This window comes from Barbus barbus (assembly GCF_936440315.1).
Source record: "Barbus barbus genome assembly, chromosome: 12".
Classification (NCBI taxonomy): domain Eukaryota; kingdom Metazoa; phylum Chordata; class Actinopteri; order Cypriniformes; family Cyprinidae; genus Barbus; species Barbus barbus.
Genome location: NC_136740.1, coordinates 13,125,981 through 13,138,563, shown reverse-complemented (window position 1 = coordinate 13,138,563; position 12,583 = coordinate 13,125,981). Strand labels below are relative to the sequence as shown.

Sequence of the window (12,583 nt, the reverse complement as noted above, 5' to 3'; positions counted from 1 at the left end):
GCCAGTGGCCACGTGAAACAATAGGGCTGAACATTTATTACTCTGCAAAGGTTTTGTAAACAGCTATGTCTGTCATTGATTATGTTGTTTTGTTTATTTACTTTCAGGGTGTACCAGGTGCCAGTGGAGGACCAGGCCGAGATGGATCTCCAGGACAGAGAGTAAGTGTTTTTCATAAACTCAATTCAAACTATATTGTTAGTTCTTTATGATGATATCAGATAAGCTGAGGAAGTTGTACCATTACAAATTACTTTATGTAATATTCAGGGTTGTCAAACAGTTTTGGTAATTGTTTTATAGATGGTGCACAAATACAAATACAAAACACCATCACCACTGTCAACACTAAAATTAACACTAAACACTAACACTAAAAATACAGTGAACATTGAATTCACAACATAAGATGAAAATAAAACCGTACATAGTTATGTAAATAACTGATAAGAAAAATCTAAGAAGAAACAGTTCTTTTCATGAAAACCCAGAGAATTCTGAGAAATTTATGGTTTTCAATGTAAATTGCTTCCAAAAACTGTTACTAATCAGTAACAGTAAGATTTTGTCTGTCTTTTACCATTAACATTATGTAAATTTTCAGTGTATTTTTTAGTTTTATTTATTAATTGTCATATTTTTTGTATATTTTTAGATAATTGTTTGTGATTTTATTTGATTTTATTAAAATAAATGTAATATTTTATTTAAACAGTCATACAGATACAGTTAGTCACATCTCAATGTTTTTAGCATCTGTTAAAAATGCATATGGAAACCCCTGTGTACTTTTCCATTCTTTGCACTCCATCCTGCATGAACAGTTCTTGCCATGGGAGGTGGGATGATCCCCTGCAGAATTTGCAAAAATACACCTTGCATTTAAGTGGTACTTCAAACTTTCACTGGAAGGAAAATTACTTACGACGGAATTTACATACGGGTCAGGGGGCATAAATTGTTAATTTGCGTTAATTTTGCATTAATGCATTCATTTTTAGACCACTGTTTTTTGAATAATTAATTCATAATTAATGCTTTAATGCATGAGTTAACTTTGATGGCCTGAGTGATATTATTAAGTAAACGCACTTTCAGTCATGCAGCATAAGAACGATTCCACATGGGCGGCTTATCAAATTAAGCTTATGTGTTCTTCTGTGTCTGAACAGATCTGATTACACTGATGGAGGCCCTGACTCACAGATTCAATTTACAGGACTGCTAGTCAATAACACCACAACCTGAACTAATCAGATCTGTCCCGCTAGACTGTCATAATAAGCGCTCAACATGTTTGTTTTTGTTATTGATTTTGTTCCTCGTCTCCAAACCAAATTAAGCAACTTGTAAACAAAGCCTCACTTGACATTTCAGAATCACGCACGTTATTTACAGATTCTTAAAATGATTTTAGTATCAGCTCACATGTAACATGTGAAATATAATTGCGTCCTAGTCTAGGTGTTTTGCGCTGCATGTGTTGTCACAGATAGAGAGATGTTTAATATCGTCATTCCTAAAAGAGAGGAATCGCATAAACGTATGTAGCCTATACAGATTAAGATTGAAAAAAGGATCTCTAGACTTATTCTGTGAACTGTAATGAAAAATATGCATGAGGTGGTTATTCGATTACCATTCCCAAAGCCGTGTGGTGTAATTAAATGTCAATGTCTTAGTGAGAGAGTGCAAATTCGCCATCTCTGTTTTGTAATGAGCAGCCTGAGTGGAAATGTTTGACTAAATCTGTCATTTTGCATCAGAAAAGAAAAACAAGGAGCACAAATGGAGGTGTTTCAGACCACACTGCTGCTTACTGGGCTGATTTAAAGCAGGCTGAAGGATAAATCTGCTGTGGTTTCATACACAGTAACTCACTATGACAGTTTAACAAAGAAAGCAGATGTTTGGCTTTGAACTTATGATAATCTCTAAACAGAACATTTGTAAAAGAATATTATTACAGTTCCAAGGTTAACTAACGGGTTGTCTTGCCTGTAAGCGGCACACAATGAAATGCTGAAGAAATTATTCAGTATTTCTGGGATACGGAACAGACTTCATGCAGGCAATTGAACAACTGTACAAAGCGTGGTACAAAGAGGTGAAATTTCTAGATTGACACTAAAGTGGGACTGGCAGTATATTATATATGCAATAAAATTAACCAATAATGTGAATATCACATTTTTTTTAATAAGGTCTCTAAATGCAGACAAAAGGAGTTGATAAGTTGAATTAATTTCTGAATCTAATTAAAGAGTATTGTTATATTGGATAATTTAAATGAAAATGATTAAAATGATCAAGACATTTTCACCAACTCAACACAAGAAATAATTTAAGATGATTGTTTCCACCACCATTTTGAATATTGAGAATAATATGAAAAGTTAGTTGAGCACCAAATCAGCATATTAGAATGATTTCTGAAGGATCATGTGAAACTAAGTCCTAGAAGTCTGAAATTCAGCTTTGCTATCACAGAAATAAATTACATTTTAAAATTATACATAATTTATATGTAGTTCTAGTTTTGGAATGTCATTGTTGCAGTGAATAAATGGTGTGTTTGGCCTCATTGAATATGAGCACAAAGCAAAAAGGTGTTAATAGCATGCCTCCACCATGACTCCTTCCTGAGGGAGGTTCTTATCCACCTCAACACACACATAGCTTCTGTGAGAGAAAAACTTCTGTTACCTCAAGCACTCAGATAGGATTGCATATGTTGCGTGCACTTAAACTATTCTGAGGCTTTATGCTCTTGAATTGTGGTACTCCAAAAGTATGTAACACTTAAGGCAATTTAAATGTTACATTGTTTTCCCTTCCCTCCATTGGCCTGTTTCCCAAAAGAGCCTGATATTTAGAGCAATGAGGCATGTTCAGTGGAAGAACACTTAAACTCAGTTGGATCACTGGCTAAAAGGAAGCAGTCAGAACCTTATTATATAATTTGTGCAGACAGATCTGACAGTAATTTGTTGTTGTTGAGTCTCTATCCCTTAGTGAGGTACTTCAGGTGCATCCCAGTATTCTAAAATAAAACAGTAGTGGAATGGACGTTCCAGTTAAAACACATTTCCACCTGTTCTGTTACTTTGCTGTTAGCCTTTGTGTATCTGGTCTTTTGCATTGGAATCGTTGACTGTTGAACTGTTCCAAAAAAAGTTCATGCTGCCAGTATACAGAGGTCAGCCAGAGTTGAACACATGCTGTTCATTTAGTGAGTTACCGATAGATTCAGTGAGTTTCGTCAGGCTGATTCAAACTAGTAAATTGTGAGTTTGTCTTTTGGAGTGTTTCAGTCATTTGTTTGTGAATCAGACTAGACTCCTCTCATTGTATGTTTGTTTTTGCGTGCAGCCCACAACAAAATTATTTTGCAGTTTTTATCTCATCATATTTATTTCAGAATACAAACTCACTTTCACAACTTTGGTAATGATTTATTTTGCTGAAGAAAAGCTGTACAGGAAGCACTGGCACTTCATAATGTGTTATCTCCATTTCTGCTTACCGTTTCTTAGATTCCGTTATGAGAATTGGGACTTCCACATTTTACAGTTTCATACAAATGTGCTAAAAGAAGATGCTATGCTGTATTTATATTGATATACCACAGTTTTTTATTTTATTTTAAACAAAGCATTTTGGTCATCAAAATTCTTTTGTTTTAGGGCCTATCGGGTAAGGATGGACCCCAGGGAAGACAGGGCACTCCAGGACCAATGGTATATAACATGATAAAATCACTCTTTGTGTCTTTCTGAGACTTGGTCATGAACCTTTTGTCCTCTCAATATCTCATTTTAGGGAAGCCCTGGAGCTCCTGGGGCTAGAGGACCAAGTGGATCTCCAGGGCAAATTGGTGATCAGGGGACACCTGTGAGTATTACATTACAGTCATGTTGAATAGACTAAAATCTAAATATTGTAGACTGCAAGTCATGGCATCAGCTGATAATTAAGTCTGTGTCCCTGTATTTAAGCAAGAGGTAAAGTGTTTGGCTCAGTTCTATAAATGTGGTTTTGTGTAGTTCTTGTTTAGTTGAAGGAACATTGAATTCTGGCAGACTGTCCTACTGCTGACTCATTCTCTTGATTGTCAGACTCCAGCATTATTCTCACTGAAGTACCAGACCACCAGAGCTGAAAATATGGAGACCAGAATTAAAAATATTTTGAGGTCATAAAGCAAATTTGTCCTTTGGTTCCCAACTCAACTGATATTGAATATACCTGATTAAAAAAACGGCATGATTTGGTGGTGATGTGCTGAGGTTCTCATTAGGCTTCTTTTGGCAAGGCTCAACAATAAGGATGGCTCGGTTGTCCAGGGCAAACACAAGAGGGTTTTACGCCAACTTACAACTTTTACCATCACCGTGGTGCCAGCAGAGCAATCCTTACAGTTAAACTTTGCCTTAGTTAACCATATTTGCCAGAAAGACGTTGGCCAACCATATTTTGCTGGTAAACAGAATGATTATAATGGTCCTCCAGCTAGACCAGAGGTGTCCAATTCTGCTCCTGAAGGACCAGTGTCCTGCTGAGCTTACCTCCAACCTGCTTCAACACACTTGCCTGGAAGTTTCTATATTACCTGGTTCAGGTTTGTTTGAGATTAACTCTGCAAGATAGTGGCCCTCCAGGAGCAAGGCTGGACATCCTCAAGCTAGAGTAACACCAAACCTGCACTAACTAGCCTGATCCATTCAGCAGGATGATTTCTGCTTTGAGTCCACGTGTGTAGAAGCTAGAAATCCACCTACAGTATTTATCACGAAGAGTCACTTTATTCATGCCTAGAAATCAGTTATGAATGCTGGAGCAGACAGCTCCACATGAGTAGAGTTTTTACTTTGAAGCACTTAGATCTTAGGCTCACTGTAGCTCAGTTTCAACCCGCAAAGATCTATCTTATACAGTCCGACCGGTCAGAGAGAGAGCACAGAGCCTTTGGCTGAAATGTTTGTTTCCCATTTGTATATTAGAAGCACAAGGGATTCTGGATTAACGTCAGTCTCTATACGATTCCTGCTGAGTGACACCTATATAAGTTGGAGCTCTATTACCTTGCATTTGTTCTTCTTAGATTTGTAAAGTAGAACCATATGCTCCAGCGCAGTCGTTGAGGAACATCTGCAGAGCTCGACTGCAGTGTAACCTCTCAACACTGATTTGAAACCTGTACGTCTTTCTTTTTATAAGCTCTGGAAAAGAGATTGTCAGTAAGATGACAAGTTTTATGACCAATTGTGGCCCAGTTTATAGAAGAGCAGGGCTTTGTTAATTCTATAATATAGATATAGAGCCATAACCTCCTACTCCAATGTGTGAAATTACATGCAGTATTTTAAATAAACTATGATCATATTCTCACACAGTCTGGCACAACAACCACATATCCTCACGATGAGTCCCAGTGAGCCTCCAATGAGTCCATCTCAGGGTTACATCTCATTTTTACCCAGATGTTATGATATCAGAATTGTTTAGCAGCCATGGCTCTCTGGCCACAAATCCCAGTCTGTTTTCCAACACATTAGGTCAGTGACGCATCCATTTTATGTTTTTGGCTCATGCGTTCCATCCGTGATCGATTTGGTCCGCTCTCACATTCAAATCCCCCTCTCCAAACAGTCATTAATGTCTTTGTGCTACTTTTTTGTATTTTTCTTCTCCATTCTGTGAATTCTGAAATGTTTGTCTTCACTTTCTTTTTCTCCTTTTGCAGGGGCCTCCCGGCACCAAAGGCGAACGAGGAGAGAGAGTGAGTCTCCAATCTGCATATAAACTGTCATGGAGTTTAGATTAGGGTGGAGGCATGTGGCACTCGGGTGGCACACATAATGGCGGTTTATCAGCGGCAGGATTAAGAGGCTTGCTGACAGGCCTCTTGATAAAAATCACAGCAGCAGCGCTGAATTATAGCTCCTTTGCTTTTTTGCACTCTCTCCAAATGCTTGGGGTTTTTAATTCAGTCACTGCGGGAGCATTAGAAGTAGCACAGGTACAGCTAAAGCTGTCTATCAAGCCTCACAGTCAGACTCAGTCCAGAGCTTCCACACAATAAAATATTTGTGTTTTCATTCTTCGTTTCTGATTTCTCCACTGCTGTGATACCGGCCACCACACAAAGGGTGTGTGGAGAGTGTTAAATTGGGTGAATTGGACCTTTAAATAAACTGTGACCTAAAATCCAAAATTTGCAACTAAAATAGTTCTTCCTCAGAAACTTTCATTGTTGCAGCATGAGTTTTTTTCGTTCTTTTTTTTTTTTTAGTAGCAGACTGATGAAAAACTGACTCTCACAATTTGTGTAGCAGAAAAAATCAGGCAAAATCACGATGGAACGGTCGCTTTTCAGCTCTTTGCATTCTGTGTGAGATTTGCATTGGGTGGACTATGAATGGTCTGTGATCATGCTGAGAGTGATACTGACCATATTTTGTCCTCCTGATTTTTTTGTTTTTTTAGAAGACCACCTTTTTTGTATTCATAAAAAAAAATATATATTTAATGACTTATTACAAACATTCATGTTAACATCATGGTGCTGCAGAACTAGCCATTTTCCTCTTATCGCCACAAAATATTTATATATTATAATTCCTTGTTTCCTGCATTTTTTTAAATACTATATATTATTATTATTATTAGCATGTTCAATGGAATGGACAAATCCACTAATCCACTTATCAGAATGATCTATTAAAAAGAACACATTCATTTGGTGTTGTTCTCAATATGAGAAACACTCGAAATCCAGTATTTCTGAGGCAGAATTCACCACCCTAAAGCTCATCCTCAGGAAACTGTCCAGACTTTGAGAGCAAACAGAATATGTTGCCTTTTTATTGATTGTCTCAGTTTTTGCGGCTCTCTCTTTTTATGCGCCCAGAGGAAACAGAATACATTATTCTGTATAAGTTCAAGTTCTTAAGCTCTGGAAATCAGACTGATTTTACAGTACAGTTTCTTTTTTGTAGCTCTCCTAGTGCATAGCTTACACACAGTGCCTAAGGTTTAAAATGAATATAATATTTAACTTAAAATGACAAAACTGTGATACTGTACATCCTCATCTGAATCCCATGTTGTTTGTTCTTGAAGGGTGATATGCAGTCTCAGGCTGCTGTCCGTGCCATAGCGCGACAAGTTTGTGAACAGCTAATTCAGAGTGAGTATATTTTGCGTACATATACTATTTGATTTGATGCTCTTTTACCATATTCATGCCTCACAGGAAGTCGCGGCTGACCCGCTAAGTGAATTTCTTTTTTTTTCCCTCCCACTCAGGTCACTTGTCTCGCTACAACTCTATTCTGAACCAGATTCCCAGTCAGTCTGTTTCGGTACGAACAGTACCAGGTCCACCGGGTGAGCCTGGTCGAACAGGACCTCCGGGGCCACAGGGAGAGCAGGGTCCTCCTGGCAGACCAGGATTCCCTGGAGCCAGTGGGCAAAATGGCCGTCCAGGAGAGAGAGGTAAACATTTTTACATGTGATAATAACCCACTGCGTCACTATACACTGTACACTGCTGAATACAACAATACGAACATGTGTTTTGAATTTGTAGGCATTAAATTGTTGGGGGAAAGTTAAAACAGAAGTTCTGAAGATTAAATTGTGGAAAAGTAGTAGCTGAGTTTGAGGAATAATAGCAAAATTAGTATGTCAGTATTAGATGCATAAACAAAATGCACAGTGAGTTCTGGGCTAGTCTAGTATACATATTATGAAGAATGATTAGTTGTTGGATAGAAATGTTGCTCCTGCAGCTTAAGGTTAATTAGAGATCTTGTAGCTATAATAATACTGAACATTAGTAAGACCTCTGTGACTCCATCCATGATAAATTTTGTTAACATCTTGGCTGACAGCCCTGGCTAACCTCCTGGCTATACCACCTGTCATCATAAACAATATGTAAACTACTAACTCTTTTTAATGGGCAATGTTAGTAAGCCAAGAACAACTACTTCAAAGATGCCACAAAGCACTGCAAATGCTTTAGTCTCTTTAGTATGTAACAGTTGAATTGAGGTTGACAGCCTCTTAAGTAACCACAAACTGCACTGAAAAAGTGAAACGTCCAGTTTGCCTTAAAGCTCCATCTAAAAATTGGTCTAAAATAACACTTCCCATAGAAACAATGTAAAAGAAATGGTTTTGTTTAAAATTTGTGTAGTATTTTCGCTTTATACCAGATGTGTTGATGTGCAGTTTAGTGAGGGTTTTATTAATCTTTTTTAGAACGTTACAGCAAATATGATGCATATTTTAGACAAAGACAAAATAAAATAAACATTAAATAACAAACCATTTTTAAAATTTTTATATTAAGTGAAAATTATACTTTCATATTATAGCTAATTTAGGTTATGTTTATGGTGAAATAAAGTTGTAAAAACCTCTAAATAATATTTTAGATCTGCATCAAACAGTTTGGCTTGTCTAAAAAAGTCATTAAGTATGGTATGATCTTTATATAAAATAATCCTTATACTTAGGTAATAAATATGTTTGATAAATATTAAATCAATGTTTGAACCAAACTATAAATATAATTTGAGAAAAACTAATAAATTTGGCTGTGACAAAAGAGTATTTTTTTTTTTAAGCTGGTCCATAGCATTTTTTTGTGTGTGTGACTAAAAAACAAAAAATCTGGAACTTTCTATCCCCTGAATACGACTGTACACCAATTGCATTAGATCTGCATGACCTTCCTGCCAAGAGCAACTCTCAGCCAGAGTCTTTATCATGAGTGAGTGTCCACACTGCTGAGTCTCCTGTCCTCAATTAGAAGAGCTCTGACACACAGCCTGAGGTTTCAGCATGAGATATTTCACCATCATTACTGCTTCTCTCAGGGATCTGTGCACTCAAACATTCAGATATCAAACAGGAACATGCAGAGCATTGTTATGATGCAGTCAATGCAAAACAGAGCTTCTAATGAGGGATAACATAGGGGGGGATATTTGTCTGTTTATGTTAACATGGGGCCTATAATGAGGAATCTTATTCAGAAGTTATTTTTTAGATTGTCAGTGTTGTTCAGAGGTGATGAAGATCAGACTGCCTGTGGGGCAAAAAAGCTGCTTACATTCAGTGTTCAGACACTTAGAGACAACAGTTTGGACAAATGAACCATGTTTCAAGGAAATCTTATTCCCATTCATTTTAATGTGCTTTTTGGTGTAGTTACAGCATCTGCAAGTAGATGTTAATTGGATCAGTTGGAGCATTGACCACTTACTGTTTTCAATTCCAATGTTGACTTCTTAAAGAAAGAAAGATTCTATAGATAGATTCTGATTGATTTGTGTGAGAAAACTATTGCGATTTAGGTTGTCCTTCACTTAAATAAGTTATTCCCTTCTGCTGTAGCTCCCACTGACAGATCAGCCACATCAGACCTGTCAGGATGTGTTATTAACACCATCCAGGTCTTTTATTTCTTCCCTTATGGTTTCATAACGGTGTGAAATAAGTTAAATCACATGGAAAGAGAAGGATACAGCTTCTTCAGATGGGTTTGTTTGCATGTTCTAACAGATGCCCGTCTCTCTTTGTCCAGGTCTCCCAGGAGAAAGGGGAGAAAAGGGCAGTCCAGGGATCGGGACACAAGGCCCTCGTGGTCCTCCAGGGCCCCCAGGTAAGAGACTGTTAAATGTTACATATAAGTCAAAATCAATGACTTCTTTGTCCTCAAGCCAGTAGTAAAAAAAATAATTTCAATTCAAATTCTTTCTATTACACAGACTACAGGAGTTTTCATTATTAAATGTCCTCTGTCAAAGAAAACACAAGCTTGCAAACTTTTAATAACCTCTGCACACATCTTGATCTACTTTTGGTTCCTTTGATTCCTGTCTAGAATATCAAGCAGATATTGAAACAATATTTGGGTCACGGAGAAATGTTTTCATATCGATTTTAGCAGTACGGCTGGTTGGTAGACTTTGAAAAATGTCAGCGTTGACTCGCTGTTAATTGCGTTTTGATCAATACTCTTCACAAATGAGATTCATTGAAGCAACATAGCTGTAACAACCAGTGACATCTGAGAAGGATATGGACTGGAAAAGGCTAAAACTTGTATTTTGTGAGGAAGGAATCCAGACACACATTGGGTCTGAATTTCAGCAGGGTTTTGTGAGGCAGATGTTAATGGCCAATGTCTGATCCCACTCAGGGCCTCCTGGAGAAGGTCGGACAGGAAGTCAGGGCCCTCCAGGGAGACCTGGAATTCAAGGCACCTCAGGCCGTCCAGGTATCCCTGGTAGCTCTGGTTCTGCTGGACCCCCCGGTTATTGTGACCAGAACTCCTGCATCGGATACAACGTTGGAGGTAATCCTCTCCTTCTCTTCCTCTCTCTCCCTCTATCTGTCAAGGTTTCTCAATTGAAGTCAAACTTTATTCTAACAGGTACTTTCAATGTGATCTTACAGTATGCATGAAGAAAAGGTTCTCAGATGAAATTTCCACTACATTTATGACAAATGAACATATTTGTTTGTATGTTGAATGCAGATTATTCTAAATGACAGCAGTAATTAGAATAACATACGCCCACAAGCATTGACACACCAATATAAAAAACAGCTTAAGCCAAATCCACTCTCCACTCTGCTTCCTGAATATGAATTGAAGTAGCAAACAGGATGTACAATTGCCATTTGAATTAGAATATTAGTAAGTAAAGACAAAATTAACTGAAATTCATTCAACTGTAATTTTTTAACTAGAAAAGCAAAACTTGTCATGGCTAGATAGGGTGGGTATGGAATTGGATGGATGGATGGGGGGATGGATGAATGGGTGGACGGATGGAAGGAAGGATGGATGGAAGGACGGGTGGATGGATGAATGGGTGGGTGGATGGATGAATGGGTGGGTGGATGGATGAATGGAAGGATGGATAGGATGGGTGGATGGATGAATGGGTGCTTGGGTGGGTGGGTGGATAGATGAATGTGTGCGTGCGTGGGTGGGTGGTTGGATGGATGAATGGGTGGGTGGGTGGATGAATGGAAGGATAGATAGGATGGGTGGATGGATGAATGGGTGCTTGGGTGGGTGGGTGGATGGATGAATGTGTGCGTGCGTGGGTGGGTGGTTGGATGGATGAATGGGTGGGTGGGTGGATGAATGGAAGGATAGATAGGATGGGTGGATGGATGAATGGGTGCTTGGGTGGGTGGGTGGATGGATGAATGTGTGCGTGCGTGGGTGGGTGGTTGGATGGATGGTTGGACACTATAGGCAGATGGATAGATGGATTAATGTATGGCTGTGATACAATACGGTATGGTACGATAATACGATATGATGATATGAGATGATAATAGGATACAATACAATATGATATGAGACAGTACAAATGATAGATGGATGGATTAAAAGATGTGATAGACAGAGACAAAGAGATGGATAGCTAGATAGACAGTCAGACAAATGAAAACATTCAAGTTCTATGTACAAACAGGTGCGTATGCCCAGTTAGTGAATGAAACCCAATGAAATCAGCATGTAGTTGTCAAGGTAACCATGGATACTGAACATCTGAAAGTCAATTATAGAGTTTGTCTGGTAACAGCGTCCCTGACGATTCCTCATAGAGCTGTGGGTTTAAGACTGCTTCAGGCTTCACTGAGAATAATCACCATACAGCAAACTGATGAGGGAACATACCACACTATCTTCCATACTGTAACTCTCCACGGCCTTTTGAAGTACTTCGCACATTCTCGCTTGAGATTGTATTTCCATAACTGTTAATGAATGGCAAACCCATTGCTTTAAACAAGCTTGTGGTCTGACTCAAGAGATTTTCATTCTATTAAACTAGCCCTTCCCAAGATGTTATTCTACTTAGAAATATATTTCTCATGGAGTCTAAATGCTATCAAAGCATAAGAGTGAGCTGTGTGCTTACAATATTTCAGCATTTCGGTTTTTAATATGAGAAGCGCTGGACAGAAATGGAAAGCACTCGTTTAAATAATTGATTTATCAGATCATAGCGAAGCTTTCTACCCAATGCCTCACAGGTTATTGCAGTTTTGTATTGTGAAAAAATAACGCTAATGTTCTCTGGGGTTTCTGCCATGTAAGGCCGTTAAATGACAGTGTAATATTCCACTCAATAGATGAAATACTGCATCAACACTTTTAAGATCTATAAAGGTTATAGCTTTAAGCTTTCAGTCAGCATAAAATCTTGCAACACAGCTTAATAGTATTGCAAATTGCTCTGTAACTTATTCAGCGCTCATTCTCTGGGATAATACTTCATTTCTAATGAGAGAATGCAAGTTTTATGTGCATTGACCAGATTTTAATGCCTTATTGAGAATCCTTGACTCTCCTTTTGAAGTGCCACTATGTAAAGATTACAGTCTGGCAGACGAGGTGCTGCTGAGAGCATCCTGTTGGTTATTTCGAGCTCACACTTACCGCAGTGTCTCTCTCCTCTCTCCCCGGGGTGTCACTGTCTCACACCTGCATGTGAAGGTCCAGCGCAGTATGAGAATGACTACTGAGAAACAGTAGAGA

At 38.3% G+C, this 12,583-nt stretch overlaps 1 protein-coding gene across 1 annotated transcript in view; it reads left to right on the top strand.

Moving 5' to 3' along the window:
* The window catches only part of LOC306878347 (collagen alpha-1(XIV) chain-like), a 137,235-nt gene that overhangs the window by 121,616 nt on the left and 3,036 nt on the right, over nt 1–12,583 (top strand). The window contains exons 40-47 of the mRNA XM_079430630.1: nt 108–161; nt 3,687–3,740; nt 3,823–3,894; nt 5,747–5,782; nt 7,126–7,192; nt 7,312–7,500; nt 9,602–9,679; nt 10,220–10,375. Of these exons, the coding sequence (XP_079286756.1) occupies nt 108–161; nt 3,687–3,740; nt 3,823–3,894; nt 5,747–5,782; nt 7,126–7,192; nt 7,312–7,500; nt 9,602–9,679; nt 10,220–10,375 (706 nt within the window). The remainder of the gene's footprint in view (nt 1–107; nt 162–3,686; nt 3,741–3,822; nt 3,895–5,746; nt 5,783–7,125; nt 7,193–7,311; nt 7,501–9,601; nt 9,680–10,219; nt 10,376–12,583) is intronic.